General features: G+C 29.8%; 1 protein-coding gene across 4 annotated transcripts in view; it reads right to left on the bottom strand.

Moving 5' to 3' along the window:
- Positions 1 to 1,067: 1,067 nt before the first annotated feature.
- Positions 1,068 to 26,386, bottom strand: part of LOC132748494 (delta-like protein D) — a 74,912-nt gene continuing 49,593 nt past the window's right edge. Inside the window, exons 1-11 of one of the 4 annotated variants that reach the window (XM_060738134.1) lie at positions 14,939 to 15,454; positions 6,983 to 7,087; positions 6,304 to 6,462; positions 5,842 to 5,973; positions 4,938 to 4,998; positions 4,511 to 4,765; positions 4,285 to 4,345; positions 3,246 to 3,376; positions 2,808 to 2,971; positions 2,215 to 2,428; positions 1,068 to 1,794 (exon numbers count right to left, since the gene is read on the bottom strand). In XM_060738134.1, the coding sequence (XP_060594117.1) occupies positions 1,172 to 1,794; positions 2,215 to 2,428; positions 2,808 to 2,971; positions 3,246 to 3,376; positions 4,285 to 4,345; positions 4,511 to 4,765; positions 4,938 to 4,998; positions 5,842 to 5,973; positions 6,304 to 6,462; positions 6,983 to 7,081 (1,899 nt within the window). In that variant the 5' untranslated portion in view covers positions 7,082 to 7,087; positions 14,939 to 15,454 and the 3' untranslated portion in view covers positions 1,068 to 1,171. Of the gene's footprint in view, positions 1,795 to 2,214; positions 2,429 to 2,807; positions 2,972 to 3,245; positions 3,377 to 4,284; positions 4,346 to 4,510; positions 4,766 to 4,937; positions 4,999 to 5,841; positions 5,974 to 6,303; positions 6,463 to 6,982; positions 7,088 to 10,821; positions 11,093 to 11,123; positions 11,149 to 14,938; positions 15,455 to 26,386 lie in introns of those variants that run through there. The other 3 variants (XM_060738136.1, XM_060738135.1, XM_060738133.1) reach the window with 3 other exon arrangements.

The following is a 26,386-nucleotide window of genomic DNA, read 5'->3' as shown; positions in this document are numbered from 1 at the left end:
ATATTTCAAGGGATCAGCTTTTTCCAGATTCTTATACATGTATGTATTTATAGCTATTTATGCATTTATTTCGATGCATTGTATATTGAACAATTGACAGATGAATAATATAACAAATATTTGTTATTGCATTATGAAGATAAAGTTAAACTTTCAACTTTTCCTGCTGAATTTCTTAAATTGACTTGTCCATACAGCTACCTTTTTCTATTTCATTTTTTTCTTTTGTTACATACAATTTATATTTTTACTTTTTTGCTTTTTTTCTTCTTTTTTTTTCTTTGAAAATTAATGTTTTTTTACCAATGTTGGGGATGTGGAAACTATATATTATTCAGAAAACAGAATAAGAGAATTATTAATTATTTAGAAAACAGAATATTAAAAAGCCTGACTTTATTCTTATGCTAAAGCAATTACATGTTAATGGTTATAGATCAAATGTGCTATAGCTAAATGGTGAGCTTGTTTATCAGTTCAGTACAATTCGATTTGATTTATTGTTCATTAGCCATTTAAACTTGCAGCACATTCATTTAGTTACCAGCACATACGACTTGTAAATTCAAATTGGCAACAGAATGTCATATAAAACTAACGTAATTAAGATAAATTGTAATTAAGATCAATTTAGAAATCTACTAATCAGCAAACTGAAATGACAGCGTGTGTGTGTACTCTACAGTAACATAATGCTAAAACCTGACCTTTTAATCGGACTCCAGTTTTTAGTATAGCAAGTAAGTCAATCAGAGAACAAGATCGCCTGATCCTGTATTGATTTAGAAAAAGGCATCAAACGTTTCGTTCAGTAATATTTCAGTAATAGCCAGTGCATAGGTAGCTTTTTAGTACTAATAGGAATAATGTCCTGTTTTATTCATTACTACTCTTTGGGATCTCCGGCTTTCAGCAGTTGCATTGTATCATTAATCGGAAGATATGTTTACTGGATATAGTTTTTAAATAGACAATTGTTATAAAATCAAAAGCTTCTTTCTCAGTAACATGAGGAAAAGTACAAAACGACTTTCCATATTTCATTAATGATATAATAAACAAATTAATCACAATTTGTGTTCATTTATTATTATATATTACATTAAACATTTATCACAAGTAAACATAACAAACAAAATTATTGACCAAGTAAAAGAGATCTGATAACGTTTCACACCAAGAAAAATAATATTGCAAGAAAAATGTAGCTCTGTAATGTTGCCGAATGAAAACGGTTTGAACCACTAATTATGTTTTTACTTTTATCAGAGTTGTCTTTGCCTACAGCTGTATGGTCAGCTGTTCCATCATTCTGTGTCGATGATGTACGTTCATGTTTGTTTTCGTGCTTTCTTTTTTCACAATATTTACCAGAAACATTTTCAGGACAAATGCAGTGAAATGTTGAAATATAGTTTTTACACAATCCGCCATTTTTACATGGAGAACTATCACATTGGTTAATTTCAAGTTCACAAACTTCCCCATGGTAACCCCTGGCACAATGGCACAAAAATCCATTTCCCATTGGGGACGGCTTGCAAGTGCCTGAATTTTTACATTTTACTCCAGCACATGGATCTTGTATTATTTCACAGTATTCGCCGTGATACCCATTTTTGCAAGCACATTTTGGTCTGTTGTCGCCATCTTTATATTTACACAGCCCATCGTGAAAGCACATTATACCAGCACATGGGTCTATGGATATGGAGCAATGGACACCTCCAGATCCGGGTGGACAAATGCATTTATAACCCAAGGAAGATTTTATATTTTCTCTACACTCTCCTCCTTAAATAAAAAGATATATGGTAATAAAGTTTGTTTCTTGTATACAAGTACCTAAATAATTAGTTTTTTTTATTTTAAAGAAAACAGTAACGTGTAATATATTGCACAAATTTGGCGTTACTTTTGTACCATTCCTTTATTTTCGCATTCCTTTGTTACGGATTTACTAGGTGTGCAATTATTTTATGCGACTTATACCACATTTTACTTGGAACTATTTTAAAAACGTCTTTCGAAAATCCATATTTATTGTTGTAGCTTCACGAATTTGGGTTCAGAAACAAAGTCAGTGTTTTAAGCAGAAAAAAGCATATATATGCGAGAAAATGATCACTTCGATTCCTTTTAAAACAATAAAAAAAGTTTTAATAATTTAATTTATATAATTTTATAATAATATAATATCTTATAAGCAAGTACCATTTTCGCATGGGTGATAAGAACACGGATTGATTCTATGTTCGCATCTGTTTCCCGTAAATTTCTCTGGACAACTACAGTATCCTCCGAGCTCCCCAGTTCTGCAAACTCCACCATTTAAGCACTGGACCTCCATGCATGATAAAATCTTGTTTTCACATTGTTGGCCGTAGAACGTTTCTGCACACTGACATTCTCTTAACCCACCTCTTGTCTGTAAATATTATGTAATAATATTACAGTTTAAATAATATACGAGTAAAATCTAATAATATATTTCATTTTTATTATTCATTTTTTTCTATAACCTATATTGTTCTGGTGCATCGAAATAATCATAAGATATATTACTAATATTTAAGTGATTTCATTCTGCATACTCAAATGCCAGGACTATTTTAGAAAATTAATATAGATATAGATTTAAAGCAAGTGTTCAACTGGCGAGTTTTGATTTCTCTACTTTACAATAGGAGGGTTTTCTTTTTCAAGAAAATTCAATGAATAGTCAGATTATATAGAAATAAACATGTGCAATCTCTTTAAATAAACTGACACTGATTTTTATCAACGTAATAACAATATGTATTTACCAGACAGGATCCTCCATTTTTACAATACTCATCAAAACACAATGGATTCATACAGTTCTTTCCTCCAAATCCAGGTGCACATAAGCATGTGTAGTTGCCTAACAGGTCTGGAATACACGTACCTCCGTTTAAACAAGGCTGAGTTTTTGTGCAGTAATTCAAATCTGAAAAGAGTTATTCAGCTTTTATTCAACAAGGTATAATGTTTAAAAAAATTAAAATGCATTACTTTGTAACAAAATACAGTTATATGAAAAACAGTACTTGTTTAAGAATATATATAGTTATTTATTTTAACTTCTACATAACAATCCGTTATATTTTGTGATTCATTAATACCAATTGCTGAAAAGCAAATTCAGCACAAACTTTGCTGTTTATGTATGCAAAACATAAATATAATAATTCATTTTAATAAATTCGTATGTGGGCGTATACCTATGTCACACAAACGTCCGTCCCAACCGTCTTCACAAATACATTGGTATGGTTGGTGACAAAATCCTCGGAGACATCCGGTATGCGGTCTGCATTCTTCACAGTTCTTTCCTTGCCAACCCAGTTTACATCTGCGAAATAAATGATACAATGCTTTTTTATAATTATTTTCAGTTGAGTATATGAATATTTGTCTCAGAATAACGGTTATTGTATATTTAACATAGTGTGCTCAAAGTGGTTTTTCTACAATGGATTCATTTCACATAAATATTTCAAATACTGATCAAATCAATAGTAAAGTGTCATTTGGATATTCTTTTGAAATTATGCATAAAAATGTTGATGAAGTTCAAGTTCTTATTGATGTAGAATAAACATTTATATGATCAATAATAATATTTTGTTCTAGAACAATTTATTATCCGTTATATAAATTTAAATATATGAAATATCACTTCACACTTGCCAACAACTTTAATGTATGACTTTTAAGAAGTTCGTAATAATGTCCCAAGTCCGAACCATTAACATTAATCAACCGATGGTATCCGACGATGGTATAATACTAAATATTAATCATATATAATCATTCAGTGTATTATAGACCTTCCATTATAGACCATTTCACTGTAAGATGTATAGATATAGTGTTTTTTACATCACTTAGATAGTTATGGTATTTACTAAAAGGTCATCAAAATAATACCAAGAGTGATCATATGACTTTGGTTTAATTGAAGGCATCACGATAAGAGCCAACATCCGAAAACATTACTAAGATCATTTAAACAACCTTGTGTATGCTTAAGAAACAATAGTCAAAGAGCTGGTACATGTGTATCATAACACTAAATAAAACAACAGTTAGCAATATTTACAGAACCAAAACTTCTTGGTAAAATGTAAGAACACCAAATGAGTTTCACAATATATCGATGAGAAAAATATTTGTTATCTGCGGTTTAAAAACAAATTTGATATTTTTAAACATAAGCAATTGATGCAGATTTTAATTAATTTAAATTTTATGACATACCTGCACTGAAAAGGTCGATCACATCGTCCCTCATTTTTAAAACATTCTTCGCTACAGTATGCTGGAAAAGTAATGGAAATAAGCTTATTGGTGCATTTGACTAAGCGAATATTGGTTTAAACTAAGTGTCATTTAATGTAAGAATAATAAATGATAATCTGATAAATAAGAATTTTATTGCCTGTGATAGACTTTATAAGTAAATTTAGAATAAAAATATACTAACGTTCGTCACAGAAATGTCCTTTCCATCCATGATTGCATATTTTTGTTCCATTTGTGCTACAAGTAAAATGTCCAAATTGATCATCACGTGGTCTACATAAAACATCACATCCGTTTCCATAATAATGTCTGCCACATACAAGACGATACTGAATCCTCTGTTCGGATGTTGGTGTTATTGTTGTGTCCATTGACCACTTTGTAGTTGGTTTTAACGTGGTAGATATAAATGACTGTATGATCAGCTGGTTAGAATCTGTAAATGAATATATTACACAGAATTATCATCAAGTAACGACAACAAAGTATTTTATTTTTCAAAATTGCTCTCAAACAAATAGGGGAAATTGGTGACTATGGCAGCAATATTTTCCAGTTTTTACTTCAGCCCAAAGACAGAAAATGTATTGTTACAGATATTATCATACCTTTTACTTTAATTTCTCCTCTTAGTGCATGCCATGACTCAACAATCAATGTGAATTTACCCTGAAAATATAACATGATAAGCTTTATCGAAACCGAAATAATATAATTAACTTGCAACAATGGATCATTGGCAATTTATTTTTGTTTTAGATGTACGTAGAAAAGAAATATTTTGGTTTCACCTTTACCTTACAGGGCAATTTATATTATTGTAAATATCAAGAAGGGTGAGTGATTTTCGCAGCCACCAAACTTTTAAGTCACGCAAGGAGTACATTGGGCACCAAACAAGAACTGGACAACATTTGGAGTGCAAGAGCGCACTTAAAGGAGACAGAGGAAGTGATGTTATTTATTACAAATGAATAAATAAAACTTATGAATCCGTTAATAAAAATAATATTATGCCAGTATAATTTAATATGATTCATCCAATATTAGCAAAAGTAGTTCCTGCATTCATTTCTAACACAATATCATATTTTTAACTGAGGTGCATACATTAGATTTAGATATCTCACCAATGAGTTGAGCGATGACAAATCCTTATAATTTTTATTATTTAAATTCATTGTAAAACGTTTAATATGAAGATATGTTGAAAGTGAAGATTTTTTTCATTTTTAAAATTTTTAGTTTACTTTAATTACATTCTTATGTCTTAACGTATACCTGGTTGACTAATATCCTTTTTTAAAGGTGTTTGGTAACCCCATTTCATGTATCTATTATTAATCTGGTTAATATCCCAGTTAACATTAGTTTGTACGTGCTTTTTAGGGGTTTTTTTTGGTAACCCCATTTTTATGTATCTGTTATTGAGATGTATAATTTTTCGTTTAACGTGAACATAAATACACTTGTAGAACAGATCATATAATTTATTGTGATAAAGTCACTTACTGGCCATGCGAAGTCGATTGGAATTTTGATAATTTTATCATCGTCGGGGATTTGATCTTGAGATATATCATTTCCACCAAGAAGTGACGTCGTCGCAGAGCCATATGTGCATGAGCGGGGTGATGGCATTGACTGTAAAATAATGATTTCTTTTCTAGTTTCATATCATAACAAATTCATACATATTCTTGAATATAGGTTTGATGTTGATCATTAATTACGTACTGCAAAATTATAACCATGTGTTTCTTAAGCGTTAAAAAAGGCAACAACAAAATTAGACATGATTCCCATGCGAGACGTCTGTTCTTTCAACAAAGTTATAGCTTTCAAATTACTTGAAGATTTTGTCTTTAGGATCAGCCTTATCTAAATATAATATACCATGGCTAAATAAAATGTCATTTTAATTGGATTCATGAACAAGTAGTTAAACAGTTTGTATATATTGCACACGCTTACCTGAACATAATTCATTAGACATACAGTGAGGAATGTGTCACATTCACCAGAGCATGGTGAATACGTAGACGGCCCTTTGCAGCATTGTTCATTGTGTGTAACACCTCTATTATTGTTCAGTTTTAATAGGGATACTTCAAACATTCCTGAACACATTACCTATATAAAAGAAATACACTTTAAAGTATATTTTACAATCACACGTAATATAAAATAGAAAATAATTAAACCTTAAAGAACACCTAAAACAGCCAATGCAAGCTACCGACCGCGTCCGCTTGCATCGGATAAAGAAGAAATTAATATTTATAAATGAACATTTGGAATGTAGAAAGATACGCAGATTTTTTCATACGACCGTAGTCATAGTAAAGATTAAGAGCGCCTTGTGCGTTTTCGAAGGAAGGAAAAATTATGCCGAAAAGATAGACATACACGATTGGTATATGTCATATCTTATTCGTAATCATACCAAATAAACATGCATAATCTACTGTTTTTATGTTTAAGAATTAAAATGTCCTCATCTGCCATCTTAATGTTTACTTGTTTACTTAAAATGTATATTTTTATAAACTACGAATATCTAATACAAGTACGGTCATTAAAATTGCTACTTATGATAACTAAAACCTTATATCAAATTTTGTTTTTTTATTTCAAACATAAATCAACTAACCTTTCGGCCCACAATGCATAATACGACAATGGCCTGGAGTACCCAGAGGTGTGACATCAGGTTACCATTGAGTAACTCACAACTCAAACTGTCTATCATTTATAACTGAAAACACACAAAATTTATAACTGAAAACACACAAAAAAATGTCCGCCTATATTTTATTTTTCAATCATATATGAAACAAATGTGCGTGCATAGATAGTAAATGTTGCACGACCCAAGTCGGATTAGCACATGTTTTTGTAAATTGATCCGTCATTTGGAACAAATGAAGCAATATTTCAATAACAAACGTTATTTTGACATGATATAATTTGCGTTAAAAAGATTCAACTTCTACAACTTTATCCCAGAAATGGCAAATAATAAAGTAGTCCATAATGTTATATATCCAGCTATCCAATGGATTGCTCTATCCGTATGCTAGCTTAACATATTAAAACAAGGATTATTGTGCCTTGAATCTTCATTGAAAATAAAAAATAAAGTTTTTTGTTCACATTTAAAAACAAATTTAATTTCCATAAACTATACCAAAGTGAACCAGGAATTCTACCAACGCTGGAGTAAAGTTTTGAGTGACCTAACACAAAACATGATGATATACAGTTGGAACATCCATAGCATGACTAACAACGAGTAACTGATGTTAAATGAAAGGCTAAAGTTTGGTATAAGTATTATTTTTCACATCTTTATAACCTTATTTGACTTACTAATTGAAGTAATGTGTCTATCGTGATACTAATTCTTAGGTATAAAGACACTGTTTGATACCATTTGATCTACAAAAATGATATTATAAAGTATGTATCTTTGTTGATAACAACAAATATCTGAGTGCCATCTGCTGATAATTTGAAATATGCAGTTGTACGCGCTGTAGATAAGACAATGGTAAACATTGCCAATTTAAAACGTTTAAAACAGACAGTAGTACGTTGTAGATAGCAAAGTGTTAATGGGCCAATTTGAGCTATTTACACACAGCTAATATGAAATATTCCTATAAATTAAAACATGTATTTGCTTTCTTAGACGCATATTAGATTATATTTACGTAAAAGAATTCTTAGGAATACCCCACAATCATTATACTTGTATTTTATGCTATATTATACAATTTGTAACGTAAAATGATTTGACATTCAAAATCTTTTTTCGGTATGATCATAACTTGCGTGTTTAGTTTTTTTGTAGAGTTTTTTTCCGAGAGATAATGGTAATTTCATTATTTCAACGTAATTTCTGATTAAAACCCTCTAGTTAAGTTTCAAGCAAAGCATCAGGAATTCACTTATACACACTTAGCTTATAATGAAATCGTGCAGAGTTGCAGAAAAGTAAACAAAAACAAAAAAGGCAGACATACGCGGAACATCAATTTAAAAGGAACACCTTGCATATGTACTTTAACTATACATAACAAAATGAAAAACAAACAAGCGTTTTTGTACGAATTTAAGGATCCATCTGCGACAAAAAAAACAACAACATAAAAATAGAAAACCAATATTTCTTCAGATTCAGTACATGCCTGGAATTTTGTTCAGAATATTATTGATCAACATCTAATCAGCTTTGGTCTATTTTGTAATCAGTTTAGGTCTGAGATTCGTAATGATTTCGTGTCTAGCATGTTAGAAAGTGATGCTTGAATGTTGGACGACTTTTGGCAGTAAAATATAACGATAATTCTATTTCCAGTAAGTTAAATTACATTTGCAGTTAAATCGGTAACTTCATTCATTATTCAAAACTTTTTCATCTTCCACTTTTATTTATAATATTTACAGATCTTTCACCCAGACAGCCACGATTAGACTTTGTATTCTAAATATTTAACTATTAACTTCTGTTTTTTATTAAAAATTCTTACAACACCTTTTGTTTTCTGGCATTCTTGACACTAGTTCAATGCAATTTCATGATCTGTTTAAAGTGTGCATTCTAAAAGTGTATGGTCCATATCAAAACGTGGCGAAACAAATGCTCTATAATGTGAATGAGAAACATACATAGAATATAACCATGATTGTGTGAAGAATTACAGAACAGAAGTGTTTTTAGACTTTATAAATGTACATCATCATACACAATATAATGATTGAAATTTATCAAATATAAGTCACATTCCATATTCATATAATATTCAAATGTTAGCGAGCCAAAATAAATTGTTTTATTGCTTAATTCATAATTGTGGAAACACAAATCATATTAAAATGATAACGAAGCAAGACGTCTTCTTTTTTCTCTAACTTTATAAATTATGCAATCACAATAATTATCTACATTATATTACACAACGGATTAACCTTAAATTGTATAAGATTGTCTAAATCATAACATTGTCCAGTTTTGCTTGAATAATGTTAACTTCTTCAGTAAGTAAAGTATCACAGGTCGGGAGTATTCGTGGTTTGAAAAATGTGCAAAGTAATGTACTTAACTTTTCCTGATTATTGAGATACTTTTTAAATATATAAAAAAGAAACATTAATCAGGGTCGTTTGATGACTTGGTCAATATTATTGTTACAATGACTTAAGATGCCGCCGGAAAAAAGGACTGGAATTTCAAACGTCTGTATAGAAAGAATTATTCAAAGTCAGACATTCTCCTTCTAATGTTGATGTGTTTGGTCAAACAACCTATAGTTTCCAATAAAATTAATTATCGAAAATAATATCCGGCTGTTAAATGCATAATAAAACCCTCAAGGTCGTGAAATAATGTGGTGAAAATATAAAATATTTACTTAGTCACTGTATTTTAGTGGACAGAACAGAAGGTTATTTTATTTGAATTTCCTTTTTATCGTTGTTTTACAATTTTACTTATATTAACATTCTGTTGTTAAATATATTAAGTATCACTTTTTCGCATTATAAAACCTTCAACTCAGTTTTATATCAACAGTTATTTCATACTTTCTTAAGATTTTATTCATTCGATAAAATGCTAGTTTTTTATGTTTATCATAAATTGACCTTTTTGACATTTTCAAGAAAACAGACACACCACAATAATAAGACGGTTAAGATTTTAAATCGTCTGTTTCGGCTGTTACGACTGTTAATCAATGTTGAGGGGAAAGGCGAGCACACCAATATACGAACTCTCTACCAATCATGTAGAACACATCGTCTGGTGTGAACGTGCTTGATAAATAGGGCGACCTATCTAATAAATATCAATTACCCTGACATCTCCACGCGGCCAATTTACTATCAACGTTTTGATATTTCTTTACTACTCTAAAAAATCCAAGAAAGCATTGTTTGAGTGTCCGCCAACTTATCTCAGAAAATCGGAGAATGCCCGTTAAACATTGGTCAGTTTGAAAATGTACATGTATTATGTTTCGAAGAGGAAATATGTAGGAAATATTCAAATAAATTACTTAAAAATGTTATGTCATTAATGTCGAAAAGACATTTTGCGACTTTCTTATATGAAATGTGGAATTGTATGCATGATAATATATGAAAAGTTTTAAACAATAAATTTTGCTCATGTGAAACAATTGAACAATTGCTGTTTATTTTTTTTATATAATATAACTTATTATTTAAGTGAAACTCAAATGATTTATCGTTGCCTTCAAATGAAATATGTTGTTTCAAAACTGTTAAAACCGTCCTATTTATTTTGTGATTTAATACTATATAGTATAAGATTTAACGTTAAATAATTTTTTGAAAAATAATGTTTTATTACATTAACTGTAAACAAGATGTTCATAAAGGGTCACTCTAAGAATTATTATAACATAATTCCCTAAATAAAATATAATAATTTCATGTTAAATTTTGTTCTAAGAACACTCTTACCTTTTGATAATAAATAAAATCTCCAATTCGCGTTTACATTCCAGATTATTAACCCTTTAAAATCCAATACCAAAATTATTCATTTGCGAAACAAATACCTTCTCTTTTTTTTATTATCCTAAGTCATATATCAATAACAATTTAGCACATTACTATCACATAAACATTAATGTTTCATATACATCACGGACAGGCAATCTATAAGATGTTTAATGAACGAAGAAACAATTAATCATTTTTTTCAGTTGGATATAATTTCTCTCTAAGCTAGCAATATGTGTTTTGATGTATTGTTAATTTACCAGACACAACCTTCGACAGCGCTGATAATTTCAGAACTGTGCCTCTGTTAATGCAAAGGTAACTTACTGCCTGTATCTCTACCTTTTATACTTGTTCGATTTAAAAATGATTGCCCACGTGCATTTCTAATAATGTTTAACATTATATCTACATATTTCTCTTCTGTGCAGAAGAAGAAATTGATTTCATATTGGTACATGCTATACCAACAGAGCAAAATTGTATATAGTATATATCAAATTTATTTACTAAATCAGATCTACTGTCCCGAAATAATACAGTTCATGTTTAACATAAAATGTTTCAATCTCAACAAGAAATATAAATCACGGACATATTATGTCTATGTCGGACATATGGCAGCTGCGAAATTTAAAGACATTTTATGTCGAAAACTAACAGAATTTATCTGACCGATAACAAAACATGCTACTTGCTTCAAAAAATGATTAAATGGCAGTAAAAGTTGAACTTCTTTATCTTTTTTTAACCTATATTAATAAATTACACATAAAGTGTCAACAAACCGTACGTTTCTGGATGTAAGTTAGATATTTTAAACAAGATATTCCATAATATACTTTAACTTTTTTGACATTTTTACGATCACTCCGAATTTGTTTTATTACCTCCGACGTGTACCATTACTTTTACTACTATTGCATCATGAGATCACTATACTTTCTTTGTAACACAAAAAAAATAATTTTGGCTACCTTGACATTTTCTTTCAATTTCTCAATCATTTCACAAAGCTTATATTTCCATATCAATATGTGTGTATTTATACAGCCTGTTTGTTTTGTTCAAAGAACAACAATGACAACCTGTTTGAATATATTAAATAATATATATGAACATTGTAAATAAGACACCAATTTAGATGTAGACAAAATTATGAATTTTGATAAGAAATTGTGAGATTCCCACAACTTTTTAAATATTATAAATTCCTGCCTTTGTATTTTAAAAAGATAATTGGAAATAATAATACATCTATACTTCAGGAATTGGTTGTTGAAGTTTTTTTCTCTCTTGTATATACGCCCATAATAGACGAATTTGATGTCCATGGGAAAGCAAGGGAAACATAATTTATACCAATAAAATAGCCTGATATTTTTTCGAGTTCTTTCCTTTGTGTTGACCGAAGTTTTTGCGATAAGATTATATACGTAAATAAAGTTCATTTTTTTGTTTTATTGTGATATTTGAGAGGTTGGAATAGAATGCAAGTTATTCAAGCAAAAAAAAACAAACATTCTATGATGAGGAAGGTGATTTAGATCTTAATTTGTTTTCCAATATTTGATTAACATGATATTTTCATAGACCTTGAAATACAAAAATGTATTGAAATAATAATGAATGTCTTTTATTCGCTTCTATTTTCTATTTCCTGTGTTATTCGATATTATATTAGATTGATTTCCACGATTTATCGCTTTTAATCAAATACTTTTTCCGAAGCTTAATTTATTTTTTTTTTCTTTTAGATTAAAAGCTTTCTTTTCCAACAGAATACTACAGACTACACTGCAGCAAAAACATATCAGACAATTCACCGCCAACGCAGCGATTAGAAACAAATTCGACGACGGGCCAATATCATGCATCAAATTTTGTCTCTGTCATTTATCAGAGAGTCCTATTCATTTGAAATACAATACCATAAATTGCATTTTATTAGTTAGTTATTTTATAAATAAAGCACTGTCTGTGTAAAATTATACACAATTTGAGAGTTACATTATATATATTTGTGATACAATATCGTCCATAAACAGTCTCAATCAAACCGAGCCTGCAATATTTTCAATTTTGCAATTTTAGACGTTCTTTGGAGATTCTTTTTTTTCTTTCTCTTTTTAAGGCAGCTGCCATTAGAATATTTATCAGCTACAAGTGCTGTAAGATCTTGATTGCCCGTTACAAAACATCTTTTATTATTTCAGTATTTCAACACGATCATTTCCAAGAATAAACAACAATTTAGTTTGCAATTAACCTATACTTTATCTTTTGGCCTACTCATTTAATACCGCTTACCTTTAATTAAAGTGCAACTAAGCCAGACATCAACGTACATCGTGAAATGATGCATTACTGTGTTTTAATTATGTTGGAATGTTTACTTTGGAACTAGAAACATTGATTCAAAGATAAAGCAAGTGGTTAACCACTGTATGCACAAAATCTGCTGTTTTCTATCATACTTAAGTAAAATAATTATCAAATCGACCATACTTTCGTGCATACGAATATTTCGTTACAAATGAATATAATTTCATAAAAACTGAGTTCATTAATGACTCAAAAATAGCACCGCTTCCGTAATTAATATTGAATACTTTAATTCGGGTAAAAAAAATATCACTAATTTGTTCTTAACTCAGGTGAGAAAGAGTGAAAGAAAAATGAACGATGATTTAAATGAAAGGTAAGTTTAAAGGGCAAGAGGAACGTATGATACGTGTAACCCTTGGCTTGCTGGTTGCAACCGATTATACCTATCGGCAAGTGCAAACAACAGATGGTCCTTAGCACGTTAGCGGCGGCAACTGATTCTGTCCTTGCGCCCAGTTCAGACACAAATCAGCCGGCACATATACGTCTGATAATAGTCTGCACTGTTCGCTTTTCAGTACTTCTTTGTCTTGGTTGAAAGACTGACAATTTCATTTTTTAAGTTTTTAAGCTTAATAAGGTTAAAAACCTACATTTTTGGTATTAATTATTGTACTGTCATTGTTACGGGAGCAAAGGCATATAAAGCGCTAAATCGTTCTATTTCATAGTTAATTTAAGGATTACAATATCATTACAAATTTAATTAGTAAGACGAGATTTTAAAGAAGTATTATTACATCCGTTAAGATAAGATCAAATTAAATTTTTGACTAATTAAATAACGTAATTGTTAAACATCCTTCTACTTTCATATCGTACCTTTAAAACGCAATTTGTAGCATTAATTTTAAAACATAATAAAGTTGCATCTAAAAAACAACGTCACGTTTTCATTGATAATTTCATACATGTGATAAGGGATAATGAAAACATATACTTCATAAAATTGCAAGAAACATGCCTGCTCTAAGTGGTTATACCACAGAAGTGTCAGTTCGCCCGTGACGAACTTTTAATCAGCAGCTTTCACAACCAGAACCACAAACATGTTGATCAAGAAACACCTTCCTAACACGTGATTCATCGAATGACGTGACCGTGATCAATAATAAGGAAGCAACCATCAAACAGACATAGATTCGTGTCCAATTTATAGGCTCGCCTTTTCTCTTTTTATATATTATATAAGGGTAAAAAAGCATGAAATGTGAACCTTGAGAATACATAGTTGTGTTCGCATAAAATAGTATAAGCAACATTGGTACGAGTGCACACGTCAATTGAATTTTTTGATTTTATGCTATTTTAAGAAGAAATAAATCAAAACGAGTCCTTTTAAATGATATCAAAAGTAAGATAAGTAATCAATATGGTATTTTAATAAGGCCCGCATACGCCTTTTATGGAGTTTGAACATTTTTTTCATCTTTTGAAACAAATAATATATCTAAATTGGAAAAAAAATATTTAAATTAAAGCAGATGTTTGTATATAATATTACATGTTTAACGCATCAAAAAATCAAAGTTTTTAATACATTATATTTATTATTTATACTACTACTAATTGCAAATAATAATTATTTACTTACGATATCAAATCAATTATAAAAATGTTTATACGTTATATATACCCTTATATAAAGAGTTCTAGATGTATTCAAACAATTTGAAATAATTCGTACCTTTTCATCTAAACGTTTCAATATCCATCTCACACCGACATTTTTTAAATCAAATGCATTTTTTTTGTGATATTAGAATACTCCAGTTCATGAACGCACAATTTATTTTTTCTGAATTTACCATCATTGGTTAAGTCAATATACAAAATCTTCAAATGGTTTTAAGATAATTTTTTGTAATTTTTATTAAATATAAAATGTCTTCTGATAAGATCAGACGAAAAAATAATATCCATAACAATTATGCGTTAGGTGATATGTACTCAAATGCATTGTATGTAAAATAAGATACTTCCATCCACAGTTTTGTTAGCTACTGCTCACCGCTGACTGCTTGACGAGAGAGAGCGAGAGCAACTTAAATTATATTGGATAAATTATTTCTTGTCTATCTTTCTGAAAAGAAAAACCTGATTAGTTTGTCATTATCTCCCCAGAAATTAAGTTTTGCAACTTAATTTTCTCTCATTTGAAAGAAAGAAATTACTAATTATAAAATCAATACTGCCATCATTTTGAAAAATCACAACGAATCAACTCGGAGAAATACAGTTGAGTAAGTGAAGTGTATCTGTTAAAATGGTAACAAGCAAATTCTTCAGAGAAAAACAGCGCACTTAAATTCCAAGTTATTGATAGTGGAATAAGTACGGGTCTACGAAGAAGGGGAAACTTCCATCGTCCAACGTCCAGTTATATACTCTTTCCTGGAAATTGATATTAAAATCTTTTATAACCATTCCTAGGATTATAATAGTTGAGCTAATAACAATTCACCATTTGTTACGGTTTTCGTGCACAGGGATTGCAAAGGTTAAAGAAGCGTATGACAATCAATTGAGAAAAAAGAGTTTAAAAAAAAAAACACTAAACTTTTTAAAGAACAGCCAGAAATCTCTTTTTCTAATTTAAACAAAAGTGATACATTTCTGATATACAAACACAACTAAAGGTAATATACCTTTACGATTTGATAACTTTTTGCTTTTCAGACCAATGCAAATGTATTATATGATACTTTGTTAAACGTGTTTACAGATGATACCAGTATTTGATGTTTGCAAAAGGTTAACAAATCTGACAGTTTTAAAACTTCTGTATTCTATCGTTTTTGATAGTATATATGTAAGATACCACTTATGTTTTGATAATGAATGTTTTAAGTAGATCTGAATCGCTTCTACAATAGAAAATAAATATATCTTTCATACCTTTCTTTTATATTTAAACCTCACACGTATTTTGATAATAAAAAGTTGATATATGCGTTTAAATAGTTAGAAATCGTTTTTTAATATTTGAACTGTTTCAATGAAATGTGTTCTTGCAAATCTTTTAGAAACGTTATGACTGAAATACGATTTTGTTTTTTGAAAATTGATCATGCATGCTATTATTTTAATAACGGATACGTGTACCTTATTTATTTATTTCATACAAGGAGTCCTGTAAGAGAGTATCAGGGGCATAATTGCAATTTGTTGACGGATGTGTAAAACGTAATTGCTAAATGCTTGTTGTTTCAGAACTTTCACACCTATTTTGATTTTATTTTTTTAATGAATTCAGCTTTATCAGTAAGTAACATCATAGTATATTCCCGCTTCGGTGGGTACGGGGATACAAAATTTCGTTGATAAATAACAAAACCAAAACTATGGCTCTAACCATGTAATTGTAAGGTTCCATTTTGGTGACTTTCTATTGCTATGCACATAGACAAAAAATGAAAAAAGGGGATGATTTCTCTAAATAACTAAAAACAAAATCAAATAAAAATTACAAGCATATGTTTGTATAATTTACCTATTAACTGTTGAATATTATTTTAAAGGGCCTTAAGCAATACAAGTTATAACAATGGATACATTCATTTATGAAACAGAATAAAAGGATAAAGCGCATTCATAATCTCAATCAATCCGAATTGTAGTGTTGTCATTGCAACCAGGAGACTTTTCCCATTTCAGTATATTAATATAGTATGTAAAAGTAGAAAACCACATCATATCATTTGTAATGAACGCGATAAACACTGTTGTACACTGGATATTTATCTGTTATATACCTGGTAATAAAAGTGATAAAATTCATATTGACTATCTGGCTATTTTGGCATGCATAAGTCCACAATGACATTTGTGATGAAAATACGTGTTGATTAAGATTGCTAGAAAAAGATTGTCAATCACCGTATGGTTTAGCAATACTAATAATGCTGTAGTTGCTAAACTTGTTAGAAATAATGAAAATACGAGTTGCATGTGAATGCATGTGTGTTGTCTAATAAGAGACATAAAATATATGTTGTTATTTTTATTATTTTTAGCATTTATAAATGAAAGTAAATTGTTTTTCCTACGAATTTAAAATTAAAAATATCAAAACACTTGATTTGTGTAGCATTGATAATTAAAATGAAATATTATATGGTATTCCAAATAAGGTTTTTTAATTGTAGAAGTATTTCAAGATAATTGTTGTTATTCGTTCAGTTGTTGGTTATCTCTTATTTGTATGAATGGGCATACAAATCGCAAATTGAAATATACTTAAAATATATTCTCTCTATCCCCCCTCCGAAATTTCAACTGAACAATCGAGTGTAAAAATATTTTATTTGTAAATTTCCCACGATTCCCCACTGTTCAGCCTTGAAAATATGAAAATTAGGAATTTATTGAAGACGTTTTTTATGCAATCTAATTCGCTAAGTTCATTAGATAGAGTAGTCAACATTATATTTTTTCTGCCGTTTTGTATTATTGCCCCGCATTTTGTCAAAGTCCAGATATAATTCTATGGCGTCATATATAATCTGATACACTTTGCATAACAAACCGTTATCTTTAATCTAAAATTTGTTTAGAAAGAGGAATAAACTGTGTCTTAGAAATGAGAGACTTGATTCATGTGAAAAGAAAAAAATCCGTTTAAAAAAACAGTTTCAAACAAAACGTTACTGTTATTTTGTTGTTAACGTAAATGCGTTTGTAAGCTCCTTCAATTGATTTATTTCTAAACAATTAGTTTTAAACACAATGGAGTTTTCAGGTTAATATTGTTTGTTGTTTTCTTTACCTATAAATATATATACAATATTTTAAGAAAAGTATCGTATTGTGGCTAATGCATATGGTAAATTAAAAAAGTTCAAAGATAACAGAATTTAAAAAACACATTTGTTCATTAACCTCTGAATTTTCACTTTTATAAAATGAATTATTGAAATTAAAAACGATTCAATAAAATGAAATAAAATTAAGTTTAGCCTCGCATTGCGTGCAAAATACGTAACACATTCATACATTCATATGTAGATTAAAATCAAAGTCAACTACTGGAGTGTACGTCAGGATGTCTCTTTACAAACGATGACGTAATGATCGTATCAAAAGCATATCGTACACTATCGGGTGTACATTTTTGTATAGATATGTTGGCATCATATATCTTATCAGTGAAAACCAGATAGATTTGAAAAGATTACCTAGTTTGCAGCCAGTATATGATGTGAAAGCCGGCGAGTTCAAAGTTATTAGGACAAAGAGTAAATGATTGTAGCCTGAAATTTGTTGATTACGACTACCACAGTATTCCTAGAAGAAACTATTGTTTTTAAGAACCCTTGTGTATTAACGCAGTTAAATTTGAAATAATAGCAAATAGTTATGTTTTATTTATATAGGAGAGGTAATAAAATATCTTTTATAGTCGTGTTGACTGTTTGACTGTTTTTGGTAGGGGTGTTATGTATAAAAGTGTCAGAATAGTTTTAGCCATAAACTGGTTACAAATTCCATAACCGGATAAGGATAAGATTGATTATAAACACTACATTTATTTATGGCAAAATAACAAGTTAAAGTTTAAAATCTAAAAATTCATTTGGTACGGTTTATAAAACTTTAAACACGGTTATAAGGACTATCCTTGACATCCATGACACTAAACAAAACAAACTTAAATCCTTAAAAAAGTACAAAAAGACAACAAAAACATAAATCTCGAACTTGAGTCATAATATATCTTCAATTATATTTTCAGATTATTCAATATGTAATTGATACTAAACTATAGCGGTGGTTTCTGCAATTATGAATTAAAAATAATTAATAATGCTGAAATATTTACTTTTGTGTATTTAAAAGATAAACTACTATATGAAATAAAAGAAAATTGTTTTCAAGAAAAGATATTAAATCTAAAGTATTCATTACTAAACGTTTATTAAAGGTCATAAAATGATTGAATAATCTTTGAAGGAAACAAGGATAAACTAGTGAGTGTGCCATCAAATCAAACAATGTAATCCTTGTACAATTGTGACGATAAAGTTCGTATGTAAACGCTTATCTATATTCAACCAGCGTGAAATAATAACATAAGATAAAATGCTATTAAATGATTGGTTAATATCATATTCAGTTTGTAGTTTATGATCCAAACCTTAATTGATTCAATGAATTACACTTGTGAAAAAAATGGGTGTAATCACATGTTGAATGATGAATGAAACTTTAAATGCAATTTTATACCTGTCGTTTCTGTGTTCAGATAGAAACTGGTATAAAAGTTATTATTATATATATTAAGATAACCACATTATGTTAGCTAAGAACTAAAACAAACATTGAAAAATAAAAGATAATGATAACCTTAAAGTATAATTTTATACCTTATATTTAACTTAAAATACATATATTTTAATAAATTCCCTTAATTAAATAATTCTGGATCAGTTTACACACTACTGATGGTTAGAGTGACAATAGTGAAATAAGGAATGTATTATTTTTTCCTATTACATTTCTTAGGTACCACATTTTAAACATGTATATTAATTTCCTTAAGTTCGTGTTAAATGTACAAGACTTAAATGAATTTATTCCATTCGTGTAGAAGTTTTCCAACTACTCAAGGCAACATTAACATTTTTTCAAGTAAAATAAATATTACAAAATTGTCAAACATTTCAACAAAAACAGGTTGGAAGCCAACTCTTGAAAACTTACAAATTATACAATTTACTTCAATAGCAACAATAATAAGAGTCTAAGAACTTTACAGAAAAAAATATTTCTTTTTTTACATTTATCTGATTTTATTTCCTCCAGGACTGTCTCCCAATCTAGGCTTATCGGCAAGTTACAGAAATAAGAACTGCATGAAGTGTAATGACTTCAAAGCTTTCTTTTTTCTGCTTAAGTGGATTACACAAGAACAATTCTTTAACATACAAAAAAATCAAAATAAAAATATTCTTTTTAGAAAAGAAAAAAATAACACATCATTAAACGTTTTGTTTTCATTAACCCACATTTTTTAAAAGATATAAATCTGATCTACACAAGTTGGGTTTGTATTATTTCAAATTCATGAATTAATCTAAAATAAACCAAACATCACAAGCTTTGCATTTAACTATTAGTAGCCCGGAATTCCTACCCTTTTACTACGTTATCTAGTACGTCCGAAAACCAGACAAATTATTTACTACTGCTTGCTAGAAATAATCAAAAGTATTTCCGAACTCAATAAAGCTATAGTCCAAGATACATCTTCAAAGTTACCTACCACAGTATGCCCACGTGTCATTATATAATATACGAAGGACAAAAAAACATGTCCACTACAAGACATTCGAACACACAATTTATTGCCAAATATCGTGTTACCACAATAAGTATTAGAACATTACAATTATAAGCTATGTAAGTCGATAAAATTTTATTACAAATCTCATTTGTTTCAATTTGTGTTCGCTATTAAGCAAGATCACCTGAGTTTGATTCATATACCATTACTGATATTGTATTTGAAACATATCTTTGAGCTGTTCCAGCGAATATGGCCTCCAGTTGACTCGTATAATCATATAAATTAATTATATCACATGCAAACATAGCAGGTTAAGTAATGATAAAAACTTCTAAGAAGAACTTATCATTCATAAAACAAAACAAAACTGAAATCATGGTGACCTTGGCATAATGATACGCTTGTCAATAAGCCAGAAACGAATATTGCATTTTCACTTAAAACGAAACAGACAGCTATTATAGTAGGATTGTACGGAGAACTGTGTAACGTGTCTAGATTTTTACAAGCTCCTGTCTGAAGATTAGAACTCTTGAAAGAAATTATATTGTATTTTTTATCTCGAAAGCAAGTAGTAGAGTTAATTGAAGGAATCTTGTTTAAAAGAAATATAAAAAAGAAATATATTTCCATTAAATTCAAACATGTTATTTAGCTTAAAACTCTAATCTCCAAAAAATACTTTTTTTTCAAATGTTTCATGTGAAACAGAAATGGCAAATGTCGCATACTTTATCTTAGTGTTTTAACACCTTATAGCGTTGATTTCAAAATTGTCAAATATTTTCGTCCCTATGAGGCCAGTCATTTACAAATGGAACTGAATGAAAATCAAACTTTTAACATCAATTCTAATTAATCTTTTGCCTGCTGTTGGCAACTGAATATACCATAGACACTTTTGATCTAGAAATTATGCGCCCCCTGTTCATGGTCTGCACTGTTTGCTATTCAAACAGAAATGAGTCGTGTCACGACAAAACCAACATAATGCGTTTGCGACCAGCATGGGTCCAGACCAGCCTGCGCATCCGCGCAGTCTGATCAGGATCCATGCTGTTCGCTTACAGACCCTATAAGAAGTAAAGAAACTGATAGCGAACAGCATGGATCCTGATCAGACTGCGCGGATGCGCAGGCTGGTCTGGATCCATGCTGGTCGCAAACGCATTATGTTGGTTTTGTCGTGACGCGGCTCAAATTGTTTTCAAATTTTCCCTTAAGATCTTGAATGGGTTTGTTTTAATTGAAATCTGGACAAGTTCATGTAAAGTTTTAAGCGTGTTAAAAACGGTTTTCTGCTGTTTGTTTTTTCCACCTGCGTCTCTTATTGTTTTTGTCAAAGCCTAGATATGCTGCTCTGGCGTCAAATGTTATCTGATGTATTTTGTTTACATATTATTGTTACATTATTACATGTTTATTGTACGGGAGATTATAATGCGAGGACGGGTGAGAAACCCGATTACGTAGACAATATTAATTTGGACCGGTATGTAGTTCTCCCACCGGAAGTGGAAGAAAGCACCACAACACGTAAAAATACGGACACTCATGTGAACTCTTTTGGAAACAAATTATTGTCAATGTGTAAAGAAAATAACCTACGTATTGTTAATGGCCGGCTAGAACCCGGCGATTGTACTTTTCATTCTAAATATAGAAACAGATCGACACAGAGTACAGTAGACTATTTAATAACAAAGTTTGAGAATTTTTCATCTTTAAATGACGTATGTGTTATGGACATGACTGAGTTTTCTGATCACTGCCCAATTTCTTTTTCAATAAGCTACAAAAATGATTTAAATATTAATTATACCAGACCTGAAAAACAACAAAAAATTTTATGGAACAGCGATGAAACAGAATCTTCTGGAGGCAAAAAGGCATATATTTGACAATTTGTCACAAAAACTTGTGTCGGGCGAAACTGATGTTGATAATTGTGTAAATTCTTTGTCCGACGAAATTTTTGAAATCTCTTTTAAGTGCTTTGGGAAAACATTTTGTCAAAAGCCTTGTAAAAAGGTTAAAAAAGCTGCCTGGTTTAATGTGAATTGCAGAAATGCTAAAGCAGATTTTTTGAATAAAAAAAGAGCCTTTAATGTAAATAAGTGTAATGATAATAAGTTGTTATTCTTGTCAAGTAGACGGGAATATATAAAGGTTAAGAGACGAGCAAAAGCGATATTTTACTCTAAAGAAAAAATTAATATGTCACAAATGTCAAAAACCTCACCGCGTAAGTTTTGGAAATACATAAATAAATTCAAACGTAGCCCGTCGGATAGAAACAACTTAGATTCAGATAGTTTTGTTAACCATTTTTCAAATATTTCTAATTTGCAGCACAGTAATTTTAATGCAGACGATTTTATTCAGTCACGTGATGCACCGTTATATATTGAACAGTTAGATTGTCCGATCAGTGTGGAGGAAGTGTCGAAAACTATATCTTCGTTGAATAGCAATAAGAGTGCTGATTATTTAAATATTGTTGCTGACTTTTTCATTGATGCTAATATATTTATAAGCCCATATTTGTGTACTATTTTCAATAAAATCTTTGAGACTGGCATTTACCCAGAAGCATGGTGTAAAGGGGTAATTGTACCTATTTATAAGAAAGGTGATCCCGAAAATCCTTCAAATTACCGTGGCATCACGTTAGTAAATTGTATGGCAAAAATATTTTCCCTAGTACTACGTAATAGGTTAAATAAATGGTGTGAATCAGAACAAATTTTTAACGATGTACAGTTTGGTTTTAGAGATTCTAGATCTACAGCTGACGCTATTTTTATTCTACATTCCCTTATCCAGAAGATACTTGACAACAAATCAAAACTATATTGTATTTTCATAGATTATGAAAAGGCGTTTGATACTGTAATAAGAGATGCATTGTGGATTAAATTGATTGAAAATGGCGTTAGCTGTAAAATGGTTACTTTGTTAAAATCCATTTACTCTTCTGTATTATCTTGTGTCAAAATTGATTCTAAATCAAATTTTTCTGATTTTTTTGAGGTAACTCTAGGCTTAAAACAAGGCGAGCCATTATCTCCCTTGCTGTTTATTTTATTCCTTAATGATATTGATCAGTGTATAGATCTTAACAAAATGTCTAACAACGACCTAAACCTTTTATCTAAATAGTTGTTATTTTTTGCAGATGCGTTTTTTTGTGTTGTTTACAACTGACCCTGCAAGCTTGCAGGCACAAGTTGATAATGTTTTTGAATATCCATGTAAATGTGGTCTAAAGATTGATGTTATCAAAACTAAAATATGTGTATTTGAAAAGCGTAAGTCAAGCCATAATTTTGATATATTCATAAATGGTCAATTGGTTGAAAATGTAGATAGTTTTACATATTTAGGAGTGAAATTTTCTTACACAGGTTGTTTGTTGAAGCTGTGAAAGCACTATCAGATCAAGGTCTAAGGACTTACCTAAATCTTCTCGCACGTTTTAATAGAGTTAAATTCGATGTTAAAACAAAATTATACTTGTTTGAAAGAATGGTAGCTCCAATCTTATTATACGGGTCAGAGGTTTGGGGTATATATAAGCTGAAAGATATTGATAAACTACAGATAAGATTTTATAAATATGTTTTAGGTGTCAAAAGACAGACCCCAAATTGTGCAATCTATGGGGAACTAGGTAAATTTCCTTTGTCTGTTCTATGTAAGGAAAGAGCTTTACAATTTTGGAATAAAATCGTTAAGCGCCAGCAGGCGCCCACATACCATATTTATTTAGACCAATGTATTAATGGGAATGAAAAATGCTGGGCTAAACGCGTTCACTCTGTTATTACTGATATGGGCTTCCCGTACATTATTTATGACTATGCAGTTAATGTCAATTATAATATGTTATTTAAGCAGAGAATAAGAGATCAATTTTTACAACAGTGGCATGACTGTATAGATAATATGCCAAAGCTTGACTACTATAAGAAATATAAAACACAGTTTTGTTTCGAGGAATATCTTAATTTTGTAAAAAATGACAATTTACGTAAACAATTATCATGTTTTAGATTATGTTCTCATTCCTTAGAAATAGAAACAGGTAGATATATGAGAACTGATAGAAATAACAGATTGTGTAAATTATGCCCGTATAAAAATGTTGAATCAGAATACCACTTCTTATTATGTTGTCCCTTATATTCAGAACTGAGAAAATATTTTATAAAACATGTATCTTTTCCAACTTTAAATAAGTTCTATTCTATTATGTCATCAGGAAATAAAAGTAGAATATTGCAACTATGTAAATTTTTAGATAAAGCATTCGCATTAAGATCTAGTGTTTTAGAAACAATGCAAGAATTGTAAATTTGATATGTTTCTGCACTTTATGTGAACATTGTGTATTTGTATTGAATGTATGTCATATTTCAAGTGATTTATGTATGTTTTGTATGTATTGCCAAAGGCAAAGTTTTGTCGAAAAATGCAATAAAATTTGAATTGAATTGAAAAAATTATTATCCTACAATCTTTTATTTGTTTAGAGAGAGGGATAAACTTTAGTGAAGACTATTTAAAGACACGAATCTTTTGACAAAAACGATCGCCTCGATTACAATTTCAATAGAAACATTGTTGGTTTCTTCTAGCATTTAAGTAAACATTTAACAAAAAACGAATTGATGGTCATTCAATGTACACTTACAAAAAAACATTCTTCTTTCCACTCAAAGCAATATCATTTTTCTTTTTTTCTTTTTTTCTATTGATAATATAAGCCAAAGGAAAACAATTGGGCATTCGATATTATACATAATGATAACAATAAAAAAACACGAAATTGTATAGACTTGAAAAATCATATTTATTATATATTGACAAGTCGCTGTCATATACTTAGAATTATTTATAATGTCTAAACTACAGGTAACACAAAAGAAAAACATGTAAATTAAATGCTTAAGACAGTTTATAATAGCAGATAAAGAAATAAGCGAACGAAGAGATTAGAGATTAGACAATTTCAATTGAAAAAGTTTTTGTGCACACCTAATCTTAATTTGTAAAAGGTTGTACTCATACGTCCTTCTACAAGAGGAAACAGGTGATAACGTAAAATTAACAAAATAACATTAAATAAAAATGCATTTTACCTCTTAGTATTAAGTATAAATACAAGGGTGAAAGCGTTTATCTTGAAAATATACATATTTATTTGTCTCAAATGGATATTTTTGGGAACATTTCATCGTATCTACATCAAACTGCAGATGTCCCAAGCATTAAGAAACAAATACACTTATTAGCTTTGTGTTTTATCTATTTATAATACTGTTTGATTTCATCGTTATCAATGGTGTATCTTATGGATATAAGGTTTTTGTTTACTTCTGTCAACATAATGATTAAAAACAACTTTTTAACATCCAAATTTAATGTTAGATTGGTAAAAGGGAACTAAAACGAGTATGTAAACAAATTTGGAGAATAAGGAAATAGACAAAAGCAAATAAATTGTTGCAATACAACACTGAATATATAAGTCCTCGGAATGTGACTGTGTCTTTGAAATATGTGCTCAGAATCTTTCTATTTGATCAAGTCAGAACACTCAATCCATTGGTGATTAACCCCCACCTCATAAAAATACAAAACAGCAAACAACGACAAAAAATTATTTCCTAATTATGATAGCCTCTGACTTCTGGGTGGACTGTAGTATTTGACTTTAAAAAGTTTTAAAATGTTATGCTGAAAGGCCATTTATGTCGCCTATTCGAGCATTTATTATGAAATCTAAACATGGGCTAGCTAGCCTAGAATGTCCCTGATATAAATCAACATCAATTTTATTTT

Source organism: Ruditapes philippinarum, unplaced genomic scaffold (assembly GCF_026571515.1).
Source record: "Ruditapes philippinarum isolate M1 unplaced genomic scaffold, ASM2657151v2 ctg3373_1_1_1_1, whole genome shotgun sequence".
Classification (NCBI taxonomy): Eukaryota; Metazoa; Mollusca; class Bivalvia; order Venerida; family Veneridae; genus Ruditapes; species Ruditapes philippinarum.
Note: the sequence above shows the minus strand (reverse complement) of the source record. Positions and strands in the feature narration are given on the sequence as shown.